This window comes from Eublepharis macularius, chromosome 9 (assembly GCF_028583425.1).
Source record: "Eublepharis macularius isolate TG4126 chromosome 9, MPM_Emac_v1.0, whole genome shotgun sequence".
NCBI lineage: Eukaryota > Metazoa > Chordata > Lepidosauria > Squamata > Eublepharidae > Eublepharis > Eublepharis macularius.
In genome coordinates this window covers 4,062,978-4,084,484 of record NC_072798.1, presented here as the reverse complement: position 1 = coordinate 4,084,484, position 21,507 = coordinate 4,062,978, and the positions used below count along the sequence as shown (strand labels likewise).

Here is a 21,507-nt window from a genome sequence, read left to right as displayed (position 1 = left end):
TTTTTTGATTTGTTTTGTAAGGCGCCTTGTTTGTTTGTTTGTATTTGTTTGTTTGTCATTTATAGTCCGCCTTTCTCACTGAGACTCAAGGCGGATTATTAAACAGTATGAGACTAGTACAATCAATATCAAGGACATTTCAGGTTCTTAGAGAGGCAGCATAAAAAAACATTTAAAATAAATAATAATAAATAATAACAATAAATAAATATAATAAAATAAATATTGTAAATTGAGCACTACTCCCTATCCTCTTGAGCTTTGTGGAGTAGGCGCGGCTTCCAGCCGGAACGGAAGTTTCACGGACCGCGAGCTCCCTGCTTCCGGGGCGGAGGGGGCAGCTTAGAACAACGGACCAAGATGGCGGCGCCCAGCCCCGCAGCCGCCGCTCCTGGCCCCGAGAGCGAGGAGGGCGGCCCGGGGGGCAAAGCCAAGTCCCCCGCCGTCACCCCGCAGAAGATCCGGGAGCTGATCGACGGGGGCATCGCTCCGGAGGAGGCTGGCCTGGAAGGGTGAGCCAGCAGGGAGGGAAGGAGCCAGCGGCCGCCGCCTGAGCCCAGCCGCTCTCCCTGGAGATGCCAAAGGGCCTGGATCTCTTCTTCCAGTTCTTCCTAGGCCCTCGCCGCCCTTACGCAGTAGAGTCGTTTTATTAAGCCCCGCGTCCCTGCGGAGCAAGAGGGGAGGGAACGGGTGGATCGAGCGTAGCATGGACCTGGGTTGACTTGACTCCTTGAGGGGAGGCGTTTCAGAGCTGGCTGGTTGCCATTTCAAAGTTGGGAAATTCCTGGAGATTTGGGGGGGGGGGAGGGGGGAGCGTAGAAAGGGTAGGATTTGGGGAGGGGAGCGGCCTAGTGGGGTATAATCCCATAGTTTACCCTTCATAGCAGCCATTTTCTCTAGGAGAACTGATCTCTGTTTCTTGGAAATTAGTTGTAATTCTGGGAGGTGTCCAGCTACCATCAGGGGATTGGCAACCCCGACTGACAGCATGACTTGAAATGCAAAAAGAGCCCGGGAAAGGCTCAGTGCCAGTTAATGGAACCATCAGCTGAGGCTGAGAGCCCCTTGGTGGGGGAGAGTGCCGTCAAGTCATAGCTGTCTTATGGGGACCCCTGGTGAGGTTTACATGGCAAGAGACTAACAGAGGTGGTTTGCCATTGTCTGCCTCTGCAGCCCTGATCTTGAGCAGTCAAAACAGTCAAGCCAGAGATGTTAGCCTGGACCAAAGATAGGACCTGATGTACAGTGCAGCAGCTCTTCTTAAGGTTGCATCTGTTCACAGGTCAGTGCGCCTGATTGTTGGAATTGAATAGCTAATTAAGTGCTGCATTATGCTTTAGTACTCCACTTTTCAGTAAAATATGGGCTCCCAAAGCAGCTTAGGTCAGCCTAGCATCACAGGATATCACAGAATCACAGAATTGAAAGAAGCCATACAGACCTTCTAGTCCAGCCCCCTGCCCAATGCAGGATGAGCCTAAAGCATCTCTGCCAAATATTCATCCAGCCTCTTCTTGAAAACTGCCAGTGAAGGGGAGCTCACCACCTCCCTAGGCACCTCCCTAAATAAATAATCAGAAAAGACGCTTGCAGAAGCAGTGAGGTCTGAGTGCAGGTATGATGAGCAGTTGCCTGACCTAGCTGTTGTCTCCCACAGTCTGTACTTGGAGGAGGAGGTTCTCAGTTGTAGTCAAATCTGGGCACTGTTGGTACAGCCTGGCTGCTTTCCCTTCAGCCTCTGGCCTCAGGAATGGCAGTTGGTAACTGAGAGTAGCTGGATCCAGGGCAGATCTTTAAGCACAGAGGTGATGGTTTTGTTGCCTTTCATCTAGTGTTGTGCAGAAGATATTGGGCCAAAGACCAAGATCTCTGGCCTTGAAATGCTGCAGTCACTTCTATTGAGGGTGTATGCCTTTGGGGGGTTGGAAAGATTGGGAGAATTGGGCTGAAAAGGGGCAAGGTGGAAACTTGTTCCCATTTTCCCCCAAAGTAAAGATTTTATTTTTTTTAAAAAGATAAAACAATAGAAAGTGCATAGAAACTTATGCAAGCACTACATTTGAATTTAATGTAAGCGAATAGAAAGATATATTCAGAATGTATAACAGCACAGCTAAATATATAATAACTCCCATCCCCTCTCCTTAGTTACTTTTACCCAGACTTTAATATCAGTCATTTTTAATCAGGCATTTCTCCTGTGTTTTATCTTTGTAGCATAATTACCTTAATTTATTTTAGTCTTAACCTAAGTAATCAAAGAAATCTTTCCATTTGTTCCAAAATTCTACTGATGGTCTATTGTGCACATAGGAGGTTAATTTGGCCATTGATGTGTATTCATACATCTTGTCTATCCACTCTGGCATTTTCCATTTCGCTGCGTATAATACTCTTGCAGCGGTCACCATGTATCGGAAAAGACCTCCCTGTTCTTTTGTAACATTATTTGGTAAAATTTTTAGTAACATATTTCTCGGGCTTAGTTCAAAACTGAACATGAAAACCTTCTGCGTCTCTTCATGTATCTTTATCCGGTATCTTCATGCTTCCTTACATATCCACCACATATGATAAAATGTTGCGTCCATGCATTGACATTTCCAACACTGTCCACTATAGTCCTTACTAATTCTCGGGATGTTTTGGGGGGTAGTATACCATCTAAAAAACATTTTATACCAGTTCTCTCTTAACAACTGACAATCTGTAAATTTAATATCTTTGGTCCATAGATCTTCCCATTGATTCATGGGGAGAAACCTGTTGTCAATCCCTGGCAGTTAGATCCCCAAGTTCTCCACAGTTAATGCACAGGTGTTCCAGTTGAAGTAACTTTATTAGAGATCCATTCAGTACAAGGTGCTCAGACAGTGGAATTGGCAGAAGTGACGTATGTGGAACTATCAGTGTTAGTTATAGGAAATATTCCCGCCTTTGGGAAAGAGGACCATTAACAGGGGAGGTTGGGGTGAGACAGGGTTTTAGAGTAGACAGTGAGAAAGATGAACTTATCTTTGGTTCTCAAGAGGGATACATTTCGAGCCAGTTTCAGCTGGCAGTCAAGGATACTGGCTCAGCAGAGCAACAAAAAGAAAGTAAACATTTGTGAGATAACCTACTGGCATTGCAGCAATAAAGAACTTCCCATACTCTCAGAGACCAGAGGCGGAGCCAATATACATTCATGGCAGATATGCAGGAGGCATATATGACACCTGTTCCCATTGGCATTTCTTTTATATATATATATATTTATACCCTGCCTTTCTCCTCAATGGGCAGCTTACATTGGTTAGGCTGAGTGTGTGTGATTGCCCAAGGTCTCCCATTGAGCTTCCATGGCAGAGTGGGGAACTGAGCCTGGGTCACCCAGAGATCCTAGTCCATCACTCAAGTCACTACTGGTGCATCATGAAGAGAAAAGTATTGAATGTTATGTTCTCTTACTGACATTTCAGAAAGGACACTTCTGCCTTATCTGACGCTGCAAACGGACCCTCCCAGGTTGACGAGCTGCCTTTTGAAACAACCAGCAAAGAAGCTTTCTTCAGCAGGGTGGAAACGTTCACCATATCCTTTTTTCCAGCTGATACAATAAAGCTGAGGAGCCAGTTTGGTGTAGTGGTTAAGAGCACGGGACTCTAATCTGGAGAGCTGGGTCTGATTCCCCACTCCTCCACTCACAGCTTCCCAGAGTTCTCTCAGCCCCACCCACCTCACAGGGTGATTGTCGTGAGGATAATAATAACACAGTTCATAAACCACTCTGAGTGGGCATTAAGTTGTCCTGAAAGGCGGTATATAAATCTAATGTTATTATTATTATTATCATTTCCTGTTAATGAACTGAATTTGTGTTGAGGAAGCAAAATAAAGGAGATCCCCAATAAATGGGAGCTAGGTCGATGGGGAGGGGGGGTCCATTTGGAAGCTGGCAAACGTGCAGAGCTCATGCCAAGTCTTCACAAGAGTGAGTCCGTCCCCTAGATTGGAGGAGTAAATGGCAGAGTGCAAGTCAGGGTGAGGAGACAGTTCTGTCGGGGGAAGGAGTGGGCTGGACAAGATGATGTCAGGGCTGGGGAGGAGCCGAGGCTGGACAAGACGATGTCAGGTGAGTAGCAGAAGGGACGAGTTGGCAGCAGATAAAAATGAGCCACAGTTGAAGCGGATTTCCCCAGAAAGGTGAATCAGCTACTTGGAAGGTCAAGCTAGGAGAGGGTTGAGGCCTGGGAGAAACCAGCAGAGAATACTGGGCAAACAGGAAAGTAGCTGATGAGACCAAACCTTAATCCAAACCACAGAAGTCTTCCCTCTGGTATCCTTAACTCAAGCACTCTCTCAAATGGGCAGGCAAGCCCCATGAGCTGTCTCCCCTGATCTGTGCCCGATATGGATGGACCAACATTGAGTGTGACATGTTGAAATGCGCCAGCTGCCAGGCCTACCTCTGTGCCAGTCTACAACTGGCTTTCGACTTCAGCAAGTGTAAGGGGTATAGGGCCTTCCTATGACAATAACCAGGTTGTTGCTATCTGAACACAGGCCACAACAATATATATATAACCGTGCCCGACTTACTATGCAGCAAAAGTGCTGTATAGGCTATTTAGAATCAATAAAAAGGCTATAAAGACCATTCAATAAAGCATATAATTATTCCAAACTGTTTCATACACGTAGAAAATGATTTCATCAATCCAACCACTCAAGTATATCATTCGTATTAGGTAAATAACATGTATTTTTACAGAGAAAATTTTTCATATTGCAATGCAACTGAATATTTCCAATACAATAAATGTAATACAATAAGAGCAAGAGGTTCCCGTTCCGGATTCCCCTTTCTCAAAGCAGTTACCAAATTACCAGTTTGATGGATGTAATATCTCAATAATTAAATCAACAAGTCAATATTTTTTTGGGTTTCAAAGTGCATAGCAATGGTTCGTTACAATAAATGTAACTGCTGGCGACCCGTCAGCAGTTACATTTATTGTATTACATTTATTGTATTGGAAATATTCAGTTGCATTGCAATATGGAAATTTTCTCTGTAAAATACATGTTATTTACCTAATATGAATGATATACTTGAGTGGTTGGATTGATGAAATCATTTTCTACGTGTATGAAACAGTTTGGAATAATTACATGCTTTATTGAATGGTCTTTATAGCCTTTTCATTGATTCTAAATAGCCTATACAGCACTTTTGCTGCATAGTAAGTCGGGCACGGTTATATATATATTGTTGTGGAGTTGTTCTGTGCCTCTCTCTGTTTGTATTTCTTGGTTATCTGAACACAGGCTTCAGCAATATTGCATGATCCTACAATTGTGCTTCTGCTAGCACAGAAACTGAGTTAACGTCCTGGGAATTTCAGTGGTCATTAAAAAAGCTCAGCAAGGTGCTAGACCTAATAGCTGAGAACAAGTGCTTGAACATCTCTTGGCAACGCCTGGTGAAACCTCAGAAGCATAAAGGAGTGTTGAGCAGGATTTTGGAGGGTGTTAAAGGGCTGAGAGGCAAATTACTTTCATTTGTTCAGTTCCTGCAGCTCTGCTTTTTACTTAGTACAGATTTTTCAAAAAAAGGTTTAACCAAAATACGTGCAACTCTGTGTTTGTTTGCCTGATCTGTCACGCTGGCATCCCGTCGTTTTTTCAAGAAGCTCAGAGTGGTAGATGTGGCGGCCAATTGCAATAGAACATAATGCTCAGCCTTGGCAGGGCACTTTCAGAGAGCTCAAAGAACTTGAATCCAAGAGCCTGCTTTATAATGAATTGGACCATTGGTCCATCAAGATCAGTATTGATTACTCAAGACTGGTAGTGGCTTTCACATCACTTACTACCTGGTTCTTTCTATTGGAGATGTAGGGGATTGAACCTGGGGCCTTCTGCATGCAAAATAGATGCTTTGCCACTGAGCCATAGCTCCTTCACACACACCATCTGTTGTCATCCTTACAATAGCCTTGCAAGATAGGTGGTATAATCTGTCTTAACCCACTCTATCACAACAGTGCAAAATAAATAACGTAAAGGACACAGCCTGGGGAACGTAAAGTATGTAGGAATGACAGAGATTTGTCCGTGGCAGTCCAGTAAACAGGATGACTTGGAATCAGGAAGTAGAAGAAATAACCTTTAGACTCCTATGGTTTCCATTCCAGTTGCTAACCTTTTCTGAGAAACTCTGGTCATATTTTTTCCGTCTGGAGCTACTGCTTAGTTCTTGTTTATTAGCATAGTAACCAGACTCGGAAGCAATGGTGCTCCAAGGATTTTGTGTAAGATGAAGTACGGTGCCTTGAAGAACAAGTTAGACAAGAAATGCAACAATATATTGTTGAAGGCTTTCACGGCTGGAGAACGATGGTTGTTGTGGATTTTCCGGGCTATATCGCCATGGTCTTGGCATTGTAGTTCCTGACGTTTCGCCAGCAGCTGTGGCTAGCATCTTCGGAGGTGTAGCACCAAAAGACAGAGATCTTACAGGATGACTCAGCCCAAACCCACCTTCCTGAGTAGATATAAATTACCTGCCAACATCTTCTCCACACTGTGACACTGAGAGATCTCTGTCTTTTGGTGCTACACCTCTGAAGATGCCAGCCACAGCTGCTGGCGAAACATCAGGAACTACAATGCCAAGACCACGGCTATACAGCCCGGAAAATCCACAACAACCATCAAGAAATGCAACCTTTCCAATATCTACAGGCAGTGATTTATGCAAATATTTCACTGTTGGGGTATTACGGTACTTTTGAATCAATCTCAGATCAAACAAAAAAATTACTGTATGCCATTCACAGCCAATTTGTGGAGTCCATGGAGAGCCTTAGAGTTCGGAGCTGTAGCAAACGTATTTTTGTGGATTTCTCCTGCCTTGCAGTTCTGCTGTATCTGACATAACAGTGACTCATGAAATAGCTCACTTATGCCTGTCTCTTCCATAAACAGCCTTAATTTCATTAAGGCTGATACTGTGTTCTGTCACTAGGTGTCACTGTAGTGGTGTTTACTGTCCTTTCCTGCGCTCAGAAGCTTGCACTGAACCGGATAACTCAATAGTGACACCTTCTGTCAGAATATAGCATCACAGCCATCATAATGTAAAAGGGTGGGTGGCTTCTTTCAGGGAGGACACACCATTTATTAAAAACATCAGTTGACTGTTTTTAAGCCGAATCTTTCTGCACCCCGCCATAAATCACTGAGCTCTTCCTTAATTACCAAGGGTTTCTTTTTAAACGACTGATTATTAAATAAATTGTTACCTTGGGTTTTGCTTGCTTGGAGATTACTAGAAATACTGCTTTGGGGTTCCTATCCTTGCCCAGTCCAGTTTTTGTTATTTCGCTACTTAGCAATATCTTAATAACGTTTCTTTCCTTAAGAAATGTTGGTGTTCAGGAAGTGCGTTTGTCTTCCAGATAAGGAGAGGTGTTTGGAGTTGAAAAAAGCCTTGTGCAGTGCACATGAGAAGTTCTGTTTCTGGCCAGACAGTCCCTGCCCAGGTGAGCAACAAGGTGTCGTGAAGGAAGTGGCAAAGCAAGTGCGTGCCAGTCCTAAGTGTTAGAAACCCAAGGGAAATAACTGATTTCTGAAAACATCAGCGTCCCTTAAACCTTTTCAGAAATGTAGATTTCTATTACCCATCAGTGGTTCGAGTGTCGGGCTAGGATCTTGGAGACCCAGGATCGAATCTCTCCTCTACCCTGGAAGCTCACTGGGGGACCTTGAGCCAATCATGTTCTCTCAGCCTAAGCTTACCTCGCAGGGTTGTTGTGAAGATAAAATGGAGAGGAGAACAACGTACGCCACTGGGGACAAAGGTGGGGTGAGAGAGAGAGAGAGAGAGATCATAAGCATTTAAACTATATCTTTTATTCCCCTCCCCTCTCTGAGGTCCACAAATTTTGGACTGGCTTTGATGAACGGGGCTCTAAATGTAGGTGGGATCTTCTCATGCTGAACTTAGGAGGCATGGGGAAGCAGCAGGTGGTCCGAGGAGAGCCCACCTGCCCTCTGCTGGTACAGGCTTTGAGAGGGTCAAGGGGGCTCTGAGGGAGAGAAGGCAGAAGCGGGCGAGATTGCCTGTCCTGGCACTGTAGGGAAGAGCCCAGATATGCTGCCGCAGAGCACCACCAAGGGCAGCGGTTGCCAAGGCAACCATAGCACGGACTGCACACATTTTTGTGGGCTTGGTTGCCAGGGCAACTCTTTTGTTCCCTTGGGGCCTAAGTGTGCATGGCTCGACCAGCCTGGGAAGAGGGGATACAGCCAGGAAGGATTTCTCTGCAGCTTCCAGACATGGCCGGAAAGGGGGTTGTGGATGGTGGCAAGTGGTGGCAGCCTCTTTCTTCCCATCCCAGTCTGAAGCCCTTCAGGCAGCTTTGGGGCGGTCTTTCCTTCAGTGCAGGCGCTGGCCAGATCGAAAGATTTGGCTGCCCGTGGTGACGAATGTCAGCAAATGGAGCTGCCTTTTCCCGAGACTGTCCATTGGTCTACCAAGAACCGTCTTGCCTGTTCTGGCTGGCGTTGGCTCTCCAGGGTCTGAGACCAAGGCCTTCCACGTGTCCCACTTCCTCATCCTTATTTAACTGGATATTTGGGGGGTTGAGCCTTGGACGGTGTCTCCCGCTCAGCCACAGGCCCTTTGGTTATCAAACCTTTGCTTATTTTGCTGTTGGTTAGATCGCTTTGCCATCTTGCTGGTCGATGAACCCCTGGCCCTTCTCAGTGACTTCCTGGAGCGGTTTCAAAGCCTTTGCCAGTTGGAGCTTCAGTTGCCCTCCCTGAAACCGGAAGATCTGAAAAACATGGTGAGGCCTCACGCCATCGGCAGTCCTGCTGGGGGGTGGCGAGCTGAGAGGAGAGGGTTTTTTTTAAAAGAGGGCCTCAAACTTGAGCAACGCAGCTAAATCTAAGTGATCTTCTAACCTGGCAGAAGGTAAGGTGCAAGGGGAGTAGTGTAGGTCCTGCAGTTTCCCAGCCACTGCAGATCGGCTGAGATTGGAACCTGCAACCTCCAGAGAGGGCTTGATAGGAGTAGGCTTAGCCCGGGAAGCCAGGTGAAGAACCAGCACGGTACAGAGGTTAGAGTGTTTGAATAAGGAAGGCCTAGGTTCAAACTTTCCCTTTACCATGAAGTTTGCTGGTGACAGAATTGGTTATAAGATAATAATGAGATACTTTGTAAACTGCTCTGAGTGGGCGTTAAGTTGTCCTGAAGGGTGGTATATAAATCGAACGTTGTTGTTGTTAAGATACGGATGGAAGCATTTTTAATGTTTCCCTGTGTAAAAGTAGTAGCTGTACAAGCTGTAGCCTAGTCCTTCTCGTGCTGGGCTGTGTTTTGTGCTTGGTGGTGGAGAATACCATCAAGTCATAGCTGACTTATGGTGACCCCTGGTGGGCTTTTCATGGCAAGAGACTAACAGAGGTGGTTTGCCATTGCCTGCCTCTGCAACCCTGGTCTTCGTTGGAGGTCTCCCATTCAATTACTAACCAAGGCTGACCTCGCTTAGCTTACAAGATCTGACGAGATCAGGCTCACCTGGGCTGTCCAGGTCAGGGTGTGTTTCTGTCCAGGTCAAAGTGTGTTTTCTGCTTACTAGGAATGTATTAGTGTAGGGGAACCTGGGGAAATATCATCCCACTTAGCAGTCTGGAGTGGAGCTTTCCATTCTGCCTGACTTTGTGCTCCCTGCCAAAGATCATTTGGGGAAATGTGACTGTTTCAACAGCTTCTCTCCATGGACAAAAGTCTAGGGACCCAAGTGGTTAACTGAACAGAGGGAGACGGGCACCCGCACCATGTGTGTAAACTCGCTGTTGTTTTTCTTCTCCCAAGTCCTTGACGGAAGAGAAGATCAGCCTTCTCCTGCATCTGATTGAGGAAGAACTTGACCACAAAGTGGAGGGTGAGAAGACGGCAGCCAAGCGCCCGTCAGATCTTCTCCAGGTCCATATTCCCGCTTGCGTCTTGGCACTCTGCGGCTGGGCTAGTAGGTATGTCGGTGGCTGGAGTCTCGAGCAAGTTCATAAAGCTCTTCCGCAAACCTACCTGTGCTCTGTCCAATTTATTTTCGGACATGCAAGTGAAAGCTAGTTGTTGAGCAGTGGCCAAGAACTGGTGCTTCATCAAGGAAGTCCCTTGTTCAAATCTCACATCGGTCCCAAATGGCCTTAGGCAAGCCACTCCTACTCAGCCCCCACTGGCCTACTTTACAGGGCAGTTGTGACTACACTGGCCTACCTTACAGGGCATTTTAAGGATCCCAGCAACCTAGTGTAGATATGCTGAGTATTATTATTTCTATTTATATAAAAACCAATAGGTGATTGGTTGGTTGTAAAAAGCCTATACTTATAACCGTAGAAAATTGATATTTGGTACAGAATCCAGCATCCCATGAGTCTGATAATTTTTAAACTAGTGTACAAACCAAATTTAAGTGCATATTTGTGCATGTTCATTCCATCTGGTGTATTACAGTGACTGTTTATATTGTATTTGCTCACTGTAATAATTGGAACATACTGTTTGTGCTTCATGTGGGTCACTTGTGGATAACTATTTGAAATTGTTCTCATGCATTGCATTTATGTAGATATTACTTCATATATTTTGCATATTTACAGAATACACTTAATATTCAATCTATTTTTGGTATACATGGTGGTTTTCTTTGGCTTGTACATCTCTTTGCACCGCGGGCCTTGAATTTTCAAGTTTTTAAGCAAGGCTAGGAGGGGCAGGAATTCTAGTTCATAGCATGCAGTGTTCATAGCTAACTTTTGCATGCAAAAGGTCTCTGGTTCTGTCTCTGGCATCACCAGTTAAGGATCCCAAAGTGCTGCTCCCGTTTAAAGTAATCCAAAGAAGAGTTTACTCAGGAATATGAAATGCTCAGAGCACATTATTGCATTAACTTGCACAACGTCCTTATTGTTGCATTAATTTGTACAACGTTCTGAAGAAGTGAGCTGTGGTTCACGAAAGCTCATACCCTACCACAAATTTTGTTAGTCTTATAGGTGCTACTGGACTCTTGCTCTTTTCTACTACAGCGTCCTTGTGAGGTAGGCCAGTCCGATCGGCTGAGGATGAGACATAGTGCCGTACCTTAAGCCATCCAGTAAATGTGTAGCAGAGTTAGGTTCGAACAGGCGGCAGAGGTGGTATGTGCTCATCATGGTTCATAACTCAGGATTTTAACCAGTTCTCTCTCGCTCTCTCACAAGGTGCTATGCCACACTTGTACTTTGAAGATAGTTTAAAAGCCAGTCCGTCAGAGGGATACATGAAGGTGCTTTATGTTAAGTCTGACCATCGGTCCATTCATATCAGTGGTCTTCAGGCATCAACATGCAGATTCCACTGAATTGCAAGCTTGTGGCAGGATGTGACGACATCAGAGCCACCTAGGAGGAAGATTCAGTTATGATCTCACCCGTTGCAAGGCCAGGGCAGCAGACCAAGAGAACAGGGGACAAGCAACACGAGCAGAAGTGACAAACAAGCCAAGGGTCGAAACCTTTCCACCAGCTAGTGACCACACTTTGTTGTCCCACTTCTCCTCTCTACGTGTTTCCAAAGAGAGGCAGGAGCTGTGGTTGCTTTTTTTCCACTCAAGTGCAGTGCCACCAGGTCCTTCCAAAAGGCAGCCCCAAAATGGTATCTCTTCTGTCCAAATGAGGGTTCCAGTCCGGTGAACTGAAGACTGTTGATCTTGTATGGTCTTCTCGTCTGGCTGGAAGCAGCTGTTGGACAGAGACGGGTCTTTCCTGGCATCTGCAGCTGAGTTCCTCTGCTGTAGATGACAGAGACTGAACCAGGAATCTTCTCTATTAAGGTGGCCATCCTATGGAATAATGTAGCACCTTTAAGTGTCTTGGGGCGACGTCTCATGGAAAGCCCCCTTGGCAATAATGAGAGCCTCAGTTTTGAGAACTACTGGGGTCATCTTAAAATTTTACATCTTGAAAGGCAGGTTTCTAGTTGAGTCGGCCTTGAAACTGTTCCAGTATAAAGCCATCCTGCAGCTGAGATTTAGAATGAATGTGTGGAATCTGATCCTGACCCTGGAATCAATCCAAAACCTCTTTTTAAACAGAATTCTAACTTTGCCTGATAGTACTGCAGTAGCTTTAGTGCAGTCAACTCTCCAGGTTTTTTTGAATCTGCAAAGGTTTGAGTATTAGGAGTGTGCACCCAAAAAAGATTCAGGTTTCCCGCTTCAGATTTACCCAAAGTGGGAAAACAATTCGGAATAACCTGAATCCTGATGTGGCAAACCGCCGCCTCCCCCTCTCATCGGGTAAAGAAAGTGGCAGGGCGTTTGAAAGCCACCCTTTTCTTGCCGCTTGCAAATGGTACAGAAAGGGTGGCTTTCAAACTTCCCACCCCGCCGCTGTCTCCTCCTCCCGTTGGAGGGGGGAAAGTGGCAGGGTGGGAAGTTTGAAAGCAAGCGGCACTTTTCTTGCTGTCTGCAATGCAAACAGCTAGAAAAGTGCTGTGGGTGTGGCTACTCCCACTTTGCCCAAAGCTTCCCGAAGCGATACAAATTGCTTCGGAGAGCTTTGCTTCGGGATTCACAAATCAGTTCAGCAATGCTGAGGCCGATTCGGGAATCCTGAATCTTTCCAAATCGGGCCCGATTCAGGTTAAAAACCTGAACTGGAAACCCGAAGCGCCCATCCCTATTGAGTAAGATGTTAAAATTACATACTTGTGTAAGTCAAATGCTTTTGCTTTGGTCCCTGACTGTCTTTTGTCTTTCTCGGTTTTCACCACCTAGCCCTTCTTCCGGATCCATCCCTCTCCCCTTAATCACCTGTTGTCGCTGCATGAGGAAGGTGGGGCTGTGGGGCTTCCACCAGGTGGAGTCTGCTGTGCCTGAGATGGACCCATCTGTTAGCCTGATGACCACACCCTCCAATCCTACTGATGGGCGATCAGACAAAGTCCCAGCTGTCCCCACGTCTCCGCGCCGCATGATCACCCGAAGCCAGGATACAGCCTTCCCCCTTGGCTCTGAGCAGGTGGGCCTTGGCAGGTTCAGCCCTCCTCAGGGAGGATGAAAATCCATCAGCAAAGTTGACCAAAGGAGCGGAGGACAGCACCTGGTGTAACTCTTTCCTAAAGTTTTTTAAAGACATTTGAAGAAATTACCTCTTCTAGATCAGATAGAAGAGTCTATCTAGTCTAGCATTCTCCTTCCAGCAGTGGCCAGACATAAGGTTCTGGGAAGCCCACAAGACCATTCCCCTGCTGTTTTTCCCCCAATACTGCCTCTGAACATGGGGGTTCCATTTAACTACAACCATATTCATGGAAGATGGATCAAATCCTCTTCCTTCCTTCCTTCCTTCCTTCCTTCCTCCTTCCTTCCTCCTTCCTTCCTCCTTCCTTCCTTCCTCCTTCCTTCCTTCCTTCCTCCTTCCTTCCTTCCTTCCTTCCTTCCTTTCTTTCTTTCTTTCTTTCTTTCTTTCTTTCTTTCTTTCTTTCTTTCTTTCTTTCTTTCTTTCTTTCTTTCTTTCTTTCTTTCTTTCTACACCATCTAGGATAGTGGTGAATTCCATCATTTAAATTATGGAATTCAGTTTTATGGGATAGTCTTGTGTCCAAGGCTTTCTGGGCTGGGCGGTGGGATTGTCTCCAAGGTTCCAGTGAAAGCGATTCCTAAAATTCTGCAGGCATCACTTGGTGAGTTCGCACAAGCACACTCATCACGCGAGGACTACATCGTCAGGTGTTGGCTTGCATGTGCGAACAGGCTGTTGCTGTTTTTTCAAGGGCAGAGATTCCACACTGCCGTGCCGCAAGCATGGCTTGCTTCAAAGGAGGCCATTCGCAAATCCAGCTTTGAAGGATTGCGTCATATTCCTGTCTGAGAATCGTCCTCTCTCCATTGCTGCGCTGCTGTGAGCGCAAAACCTTTTTCTGCTGCTTATTGAAAACCAACTTCCCTGTACTTGGAGCATTTTGCATCATCTTCCTCTCCTTGGTGGTGGTTGGCGGTGGGGAGGATAATTTTTGTTCCTCCTCCTCGTGGGTTCCTTGCTTCTCCTCCAGGGACGGGGAGCATCACTTTATCCAAAAAGGTACGGTGAAGCCAGCTCACTCGCAACTTTCTTGTCTCTCCTTTCTGCATGCAGCAGCGTGAGAAGAGCCCGTCTCCTGTGATCAGCCGCATGCGTAGCTGGGATAGTTCAACACCCGGCGAACGCCTTGATGGAGAAGCAGCCAGCCCCACCACCCGGAGTCGCCCTGTGACCCGCAGCATGGGGCAAGGCGAGGCGTGCGGCCTGGGCGCAGAGGTGCCGTCCAGTCCTCATCGGAGGGCCAAGCGGGCACGCCTGTGCTCTTCTGGCAGCTCGGTGAGTGCGAGGTAGAGTGAACGGACAAGGAGGTACCCACTGTGTATGTGTTGATGGAGAGGGCCCCGAAGTCATAGCTGACTTATGGCGACCCCCGGTGGGGTTTTCATGGCACGAGACCATCAGAGGCAGTTTGCCATTGCCTGCCTCTGCAACCCTGGTCTTTGTTGGAGGTCTCCTATCCAATTACTAACCAATGCTGACCTTGCTTTGCTTACCTGGGCTGTCCAGGTCTGGGCACCCATTATGTATGTACACATACAGTGAGAGGGCTGTGGTTGAGTGGTAGACCATCTGCTTTGCATGCGGAAGGCCCCAGGTTCAATCCCCGGCATCTGGAGAGCTCCTGTCAGTCAGAGTAGACAGCTCTGGTCTTTTTAGATTAATGGTCTGCTTCAGAAAAGACAAAACAGATCCTGGAGATTGAAATTGCTCTGAAGTTTGGCCTAAATTGAAATTGGAAAGGAGGGAGCTCCTCTTTTAATCAAAACATCGGAGGACATTTGAGGGAGGTCAGAAATGTTTTCATGTGGCTCACCAACTCCTACCCGGATTGAGAGTTTTACTGGGCAGAAGAGGGACTGCAGCTCCATGGCAGAGCATCCGATCTCTATGCAGCAGGTCCCAGGTTCAGTCCACTTAAAATGATCAGATAGTTGGTGGCATGTTTTGAGTCCAGAGGCACCTTAGAGACCAACCAGATTTTCAGAGGGGGAGCAGTCGAGAGGCAGAGCTCCCTTCTTCAGACGCGAGTTGAAAGGCTGGTAGACAAAGGACGCAAAACATTCAGTTGATGGGCAGGAAGTATCCTGCTGCACAAAAGCATATACAAAGATATGAAGTTGCTTTGTAGTGAGTTAAACCACTGATCCATTTCGCTCAAGATAGATTGATTAGATTTTTAGCCCGCCCTCCCCACAAGCAGGCTCAGGGTGGGTTTCAATCATAAATAAATTACGACGGATAAAAACAATAAAATGACATCTCAGTACAAACATGAATTTCAGTATTCCAGATGGGGCACCCTTCCCCCTTCACCTGCCCACCATACACAAAGGAAGAAAAGGGTGGAGGTGTGGGTTGGTGAAACTCTTAACTCCCCAAGAATGGGGGGGGGGCAGATGGACCATACGGGGCCCCCCATTTGGTAGGAGACTGGCAGGGAGGCTAATTAGATGGATCCCGTGCTGGCCTCCACCATATGCCTGGTGGAACATCTCTGTCTTACAGGCCTGCCAAAAAGATATGAGATCTTGGTGGGCCCGAGTGTCTTCCGACAGAGAGTTCCACCAGGTTGAGGCCAGGACAGAAAACGCCCTGGCCTTGGTCGAGGCCAGCCGACCCTCCCTGGGGCCAGGGACCACCAATAGGTGTTTACTTGTAGATCTTAGAGCTCTCCGAGGTACATACAAGGAGAGGCGGTCCCTCAGGTATGCTGGTCCCAGTCCGTTGGCTTTACAGGTCAGAACCAAAACCTTGAACCTGATCCAGAACTCTACGGGGAGCCAATGCAGCTGCTGCAGAGTTGGAGTCACGTGTGCCCTGAACGAAATTCCTGTCAGGGCATGAGCAGCAGCATTTTGGACCCGCTGCAGTTTCCGGGACAGACCTAAGGGAGGCCCTGCGTAGAGTGAGTTACAGTAGTCTAATCTGGAGGTGACAGTTGCATGGATCACTGTCATTAGGTCACGGATTGGGAGATAGGGGGCAAGCTGCCTGGCCCGCCGGAGATGGGAAAAGGCAGTTCGGGCAGCTTCCTTGACCCGGGCCTCCATTGACAAGGAGGAGTCCAGCATCACACCAAGGCTCCCGACCGATGGAACGGGCACAAGTGGTTCCCCATGAAAGGCCGGGAGCTGGATCCCCATACCTAACCCCCCCCCCCCCCGCCCATGGCCCAAGTACAGGACTTTCGACTTTGTGGGGTTCAGCCTGCTCTGCTTCACCCATCCAGACACGGCCCCCAATGCCCCAATTAGGGCATCGGGAGCAGAGCCAGGCCAGCCGTCCATCAACCGGTACAACTGGGTGTCATCCGCATGTTGATGGCAACCCAGCCTGAAACTCCATGCCAGCTGGGCGAGAGGGCGCATGTAGAGGTTAAACAACAACGGGGAGAGTAACGCCTCCTGCGGGACGCTGCACACCAAGGACTGGCGCACAGATAACCTCTTCCCCCAGCGCCACTCTCTGTCCCCATCCATGGAGAAAAGAGACAAGCCACTGCAAGGCAGTCCCTTGGATCCCACATCGGCAAGGCGGTGGGTCAACAATTCATGGTCGACCATGTCGAACGCTGCTGAGAGGTCTAGCAACACCAGCAGTGCTGACTCACCCCAATCCAGGTGCCTACGGAGATCATCTGTGTGGGTGACCGACACTGTCTCAGTCCTGTGGCCTGGGCAGAAACCGGACCGGAATGGGTCCAGGACTGATGCCTCTTCCAGGAAACCCTGCAGCTGCTCCACCACCGCTCACTCAATCACCTTACCCAGAAACGGGAGGTTTGAGACTGGGCGGTAACTGGATGGGTCGGTGGGGTCCAAAGTTGTCTTTTTCAGGAGGGGCCTCACTACGGCTTCCTTTAATGCCCGGGAAAAAACCGGTGATAGATTAATAATGGCCACTCCAAGAGGCCCTCAGCCCATCGATACTGGCCTTAACCAGTCTGCTTTGGCTAGCAGAGGCTCACAGCCCTTGCTCTCTGAGGTGCTTTAACTGGAGATGCTGCCCGAGATGAAACCTGGGATCTTCTGCCACTGATCCACAGCCTGTGGGTGGCTGTTTAAGAACCATTCATGGGGAAAAGTCCCCTCCTTCTCCCTTTAAACTGCCCCCTCTTCTCTCCCTCCCTCAGGATTCCTGCACCCGGAGTTTTTTCAGTCCTGTCTCTCAGCATCGTGACTGGTGTCCTTGGGTCAATGCGGTAAAGGAGACGGACGCCTCTGAGAATAACAGGGGCCAAGTGGACGGGGTGCTGAGGAAGGCGGACCTTGGCTGGCAAGTCGTCCTGAAGGTTCTCCTGGCTTCCAAGCAAACGGATGGTCTGGCAGAGATGGAGTCGGAGGTGAGAACTCCTCCTTCGGCAGGCATGGCGTGGTGAATGCTGCACAGAACGCATGTGGTCCTAGCCTCCGAGGCTGTTGTGTACAGACAAATGGCTGTTGTGTTTCTGAAAGGCCTGCGTGCCGGTTGTGTAGGCCTTCCCACCCCAACCCTTACCTTCACTCTTGCAGCTCCAGTGCTGTGATGTTAGCCTGCCTGAAAGGTAAGGAGGGCTCTCTTGCTGGCCTTCTGAAAGGAGTTGCGGCTGTGATATTCAGTGGGCTTTTTAATTATGGTTTTACATTGACGAAACGAGAACTGGGGTTTGCTTTGAGCTGGGGTTTCTTTTTTTTTGTGGGTGAATGAACTGATAGGTAGACTCATCGCATCGTAGAGCTGGAAGGACTCCCAAGTGTCATCTAGTCCAACCCCCCCCCCCCCCGCGCAATGCAAGCAGTTCACAGCTACCACCACTCCCCACTCCCTCAGTGACCCATGCTCAATGCCTGTGGTGGTGGTGAAGAGTGCCGTTAAGTCATAGCTGACTTATGGTGACCCCTGGTGGGGTTTTCATGGCAAGAGACTAACAGAGGTGGTTTGCCATGGCCTTCCCCTGCATATCAATCTTGGTCTTTGTTGGAGGTCTCCCATCCAATTGCAAACCAAGGCTGACCCTGCTTAGCTTCTGAGATCTGACGAGATCAGGCTTGCCTGGGCTATCCAGGTCAGGGCTCAATGCCTAGAAGAAGGCAAAAAACCCTCCAGGATCCCCAGCCCGTGCAGCCTGGAGAAAAATTCCTTCCTGACCCCAGAGTGACGGTTCACAATGCCCTCATCACATAAGAAAGGGCCAAGAGAGCTAAGCACTCATTCTTTCCTGCCCTCCCTTTCACCATCTGCCAAACTTATAGAGTCATAGAATCAGCATTGCTGTCAGATGGCCATCTAGGCTCTCCTTAAAAACCTCCAAACAAGAAGAGCCCACCGTCTCCCGAGGAAGCCTGTTCTGCTGAGGAACTGCACTGTCAGAAAGTTCTTCTTAATCATAGAGTTGGAAGGGACCTCCAGGGTCATCTAGTCCACCCCCTGCACAATGCAGGAAATTCACAGCTACCCTCCCCACACACACACCCAGTGACCCCTGCTCAATGTCCAGAAGATGGCAAAAAAGTCTCCAGGTTCCCTGGCCAAACTGGCCTGGAGAAAATTGCGTCCTGATCCGAAAGTGGCGATCGGCATTACCCTGGGCGTGTAAGAAGGGGCCACGAGAACTAAGCCCTGATGAAACCCCTCCTGTCCTCCCTCATGATCTGCCCAGGTTTAGCCAAAAACTCTTTTTAATTAATTTTAACCTGGTGGTGGTTAAATTGTTGTTTTTATTGCTGTTATGGATACCCCTGGGTATTTTTTTCTGAGTGGCCTTGGGCTCTTTGATGGAAGAGCAAGGCTGTGATTGTGCATGTGAACGGGTTTTAAACAGAAGCAGGGGTGAGGCGTATACTCCTGACTACGCCAGAATACAGAGGTAATTACGTGGCTGCAGCGGTCTTACGTGTTCTTTCCTCTCGCCTCTCTCTCTCTCGCTTGCTTTTTTTCTTTCTCTCATGCTGTAGAGCCTTTCCGTGAAATCCTGCAAGGTGTTCCGGATCTTCCGACAGTGGGAGGCAGCCTGCTCTTCTAGCCTTTGATGGCAAATGGGGAGTGAGCGTGCCTGGTGGAACTTGCGTTTGTTTGTTTTTTGTTTAAATGGAAAAAGACTCTGCTTTGTGTCGGAACCAAGGCTGTCCTGAAAACGAAAACCGCCTTCCAGCCCGGAGCAGTTTTTGAGGCCACACTGACAACGGAAGGAGAGATGCGTGGACTCCTCAGCCAGAAACTGTCATTTGTCTTTCTCCTTTGGTTTTCCGTGAGTGTTTCCGGAAGCCTTTGCACTGGTTTTCCTCTGCTTGTGTGGTTCTGCACCTCCGTCGTGGGAGAATCCCATGAGACGCTCTTGTTGGATCTATTTGTTCAGGAAGAAGGGGTCGATGGACAGTTTCTCGTATTGGGGCACGATCAAATTCTTTCTCTGTTAAGTCTCATCCCAGCCCACTTCCAAGGAATTCTGGGAGCTGTGGCCTTAGGGGTATTAGATAGATCATAGAACCAAACTACAGTTCCAAGCTTCCCATGGGGGGGGGCGGTTAGTATTGTGGGATTTAAATGCGTTAAAACTGGTTTTTGTTTGTACTGTGGATGCAGCCCTCCTCTTAAGTTGATGTCCTTTTCTCTGGTCGAGCTTAAGGGCCAATCTTTGTGTGAGACTGGAATTTTCTAGCTGGAACTTGCGTAATTTGACCTTTTTAAAGTAGCTGGTGGGAGTGGGGGGTACAATATGAGTCAGGTCTATGGTGCAGAGAAAGGGGAGGGCAAACAGCACGGAAGGTGAGAGTTACCCCCATCCCCAAGGGACACTTTTAAGGGCCAGATTACACCTCTAGTGTTCTAATGGGAGAATGTCAGCAGTACCCACAGTTTGGCCTAAAATGAGACCCCCTTTAAGGTGCCTCTGTGGTAACTGGCAGGCATTATATTATCAGTCAATAAAATCTTTCACTGTCTTTTTTTATTTTTATAACCTTTCAGAGTTGTTCTTGGGCACATCATTGGTGGGAATTCTCATATTGTCTTCTGGAAGACTTCCATATTCCTGATCTTAATCAATAAACCTAAATTTTGCAGTTTGAAGTCCCACAGAAATAGAATTTCATCTGGCGCTCTGCTTCCAGGGCTTAAGATGAATGTGGCGTATTTTAAGGAAACAGCACCAGAAGCCAAATACTGTTGCTTGCACATATCTTTTTCTCTTTCATAGCTTGATAATAACGTATTTTTAGAACTAAAGCTGAGATTCTGATTGAAGCAGGCTTCTAAACCAAAGAAAGAAAACAGGACTGGACTCTTGGGCTCAGGGCAGGTCGCGTGCACACTGAAGGCATGCAACAGTGAAAACGGTAGCGAGGCCTTGCTCAGCAGTCTTGCAGCAACGGCGTGAAAGCAGAACAGACAATATCCTAATGTCTTCCTATAAAGCTAGGGGTCAGGCCCACCAGGAGTACCGGGTACAGTTCTGGTCTCCCCTGTCTCAGCCCCCATTCCAAGAAGAATATGATAGAGCTAGGAATGTGGAGCCAAAACAGCTTCTTCGGGGAAGGCGTTTTTTCTCCGTTTGTTTCCATTGTTCGCAGTCTACCTTTCTCAGCGAGACTCAAGGTGGCTTGCACAGTGGAAAATATAATCAAGAGGATGGCACATCCAGTGAACAATGCAACAGGATTTGTATTGCAAGAATTTGAAACGGAGCTAAAACAAAGCATAAGTGTTAACCTGATTTGTTAAATGGTGCAGAAATAATCCAGAGGGATAATAAATACAGCAACAAATACTGTACATCCAGATGCCTCTGTCTCTCACAAGCCCTAGGTGGAAGATCTCTCCTTGCCTACAGACAGCCCCCCAACCTTAAACAACTTCTCACTAACAACCATGAACCGGCTAACAGTAACCAGCACAGGTACCAGGCCCTGCAACAGACCCAGATGCCAGCTCTGCCCCTATATCTACCCAGGGAATACAATTACAGGACCCAATGACATCAACTACACTGTCTCTGGCTCTTACAGCTGCTCATCCTCCAATGTGATATATGCCCTCATGTGCCAACAATGTCCTTCTGCTCTGTACATTGGACAAACCAGCCAACCTTTGCGCAAAAGAATAAATGGACACAAATCTGACATAAAAAATGGCAATATCCAGAAACCAGTAGGAGAACACTTCAATCTACCAGGACATTCCATCAAGGACTTAAAGGTCACCGTAGTTCAACAAAAACTTTTCAAAAACAAAATCCAGCAGGAAGCTGCTGAATTGGAATTCATATGTAAATTTGACTCAGGCAGACTTGGATTGAATAGAGACTCTGGATGGTTATCTCATCACAAGTAACTGCCTTTCAGGCATTCCATTCAGATTCAGCTATGGCGGGGAGGGGTCACACCCAGCCTGTATTGTGCACTCCAC

General features: G+C 47.5%; 1 protein-coding gene across 1 annotated transcript; it reads left to right on the top strand.

Annotated features, from left to right (window-relative positions):
• Positions 1 to 360: 360 nt before the first annotated feature.
• Positions 361 to 20,168, top strand: ZC3HC1 (zinc finger C3HC-type containing 1). The gene is made up of 10 exons (XM_054988560.1): positions 361 to 512; positions 3,462 to 3,573; positions 4,338 to 4,488; positions 7,446 to 7,529; positions 8,710 to 8,837; positions 9,869 to 10,026; positions 12,819 to 13,062; positions 14,179 to 14,400; positions 17,258 to 17,467; positions 19,059 to 20,168. Exons 1-10 carry the CDS (start codon positions 361 to 363, stop codon positions 19,131 to 19,133), a joined length of 1,536 nt encoding a protein of 511 aa, XP_054844535.1. The 3' UTR covers positions 19,134 to 20,168.
• The last annotated feature ends 1,339 nt before the right edge of the window (positions 20,169 to 21,507 follow it).

Coding starts and splice junctions, on each gene's coding strand:
- ZC3HC1 (XM_054988560.1), top strand. CDS start 361: ATGGCGGCGCCCAGCCCCGCAGCCGCCGCTCCTGGCCCCGAGAGCGAG. Junction 7,530..8,709: donor GCCAGACAGTCCCTGCCCAG/GTGAGCAACAAG, acceptor GCTGTTGGTTAG/ATCGCTTTGCCATCTTGCTG. Junction 10,027..12,818: donor CTCTGCGGCTGGGCTAGTAG/GTATGTCGGTGG, acceptor TTCACCACCTAG/CCCTTCTTCCGGATCCATCC.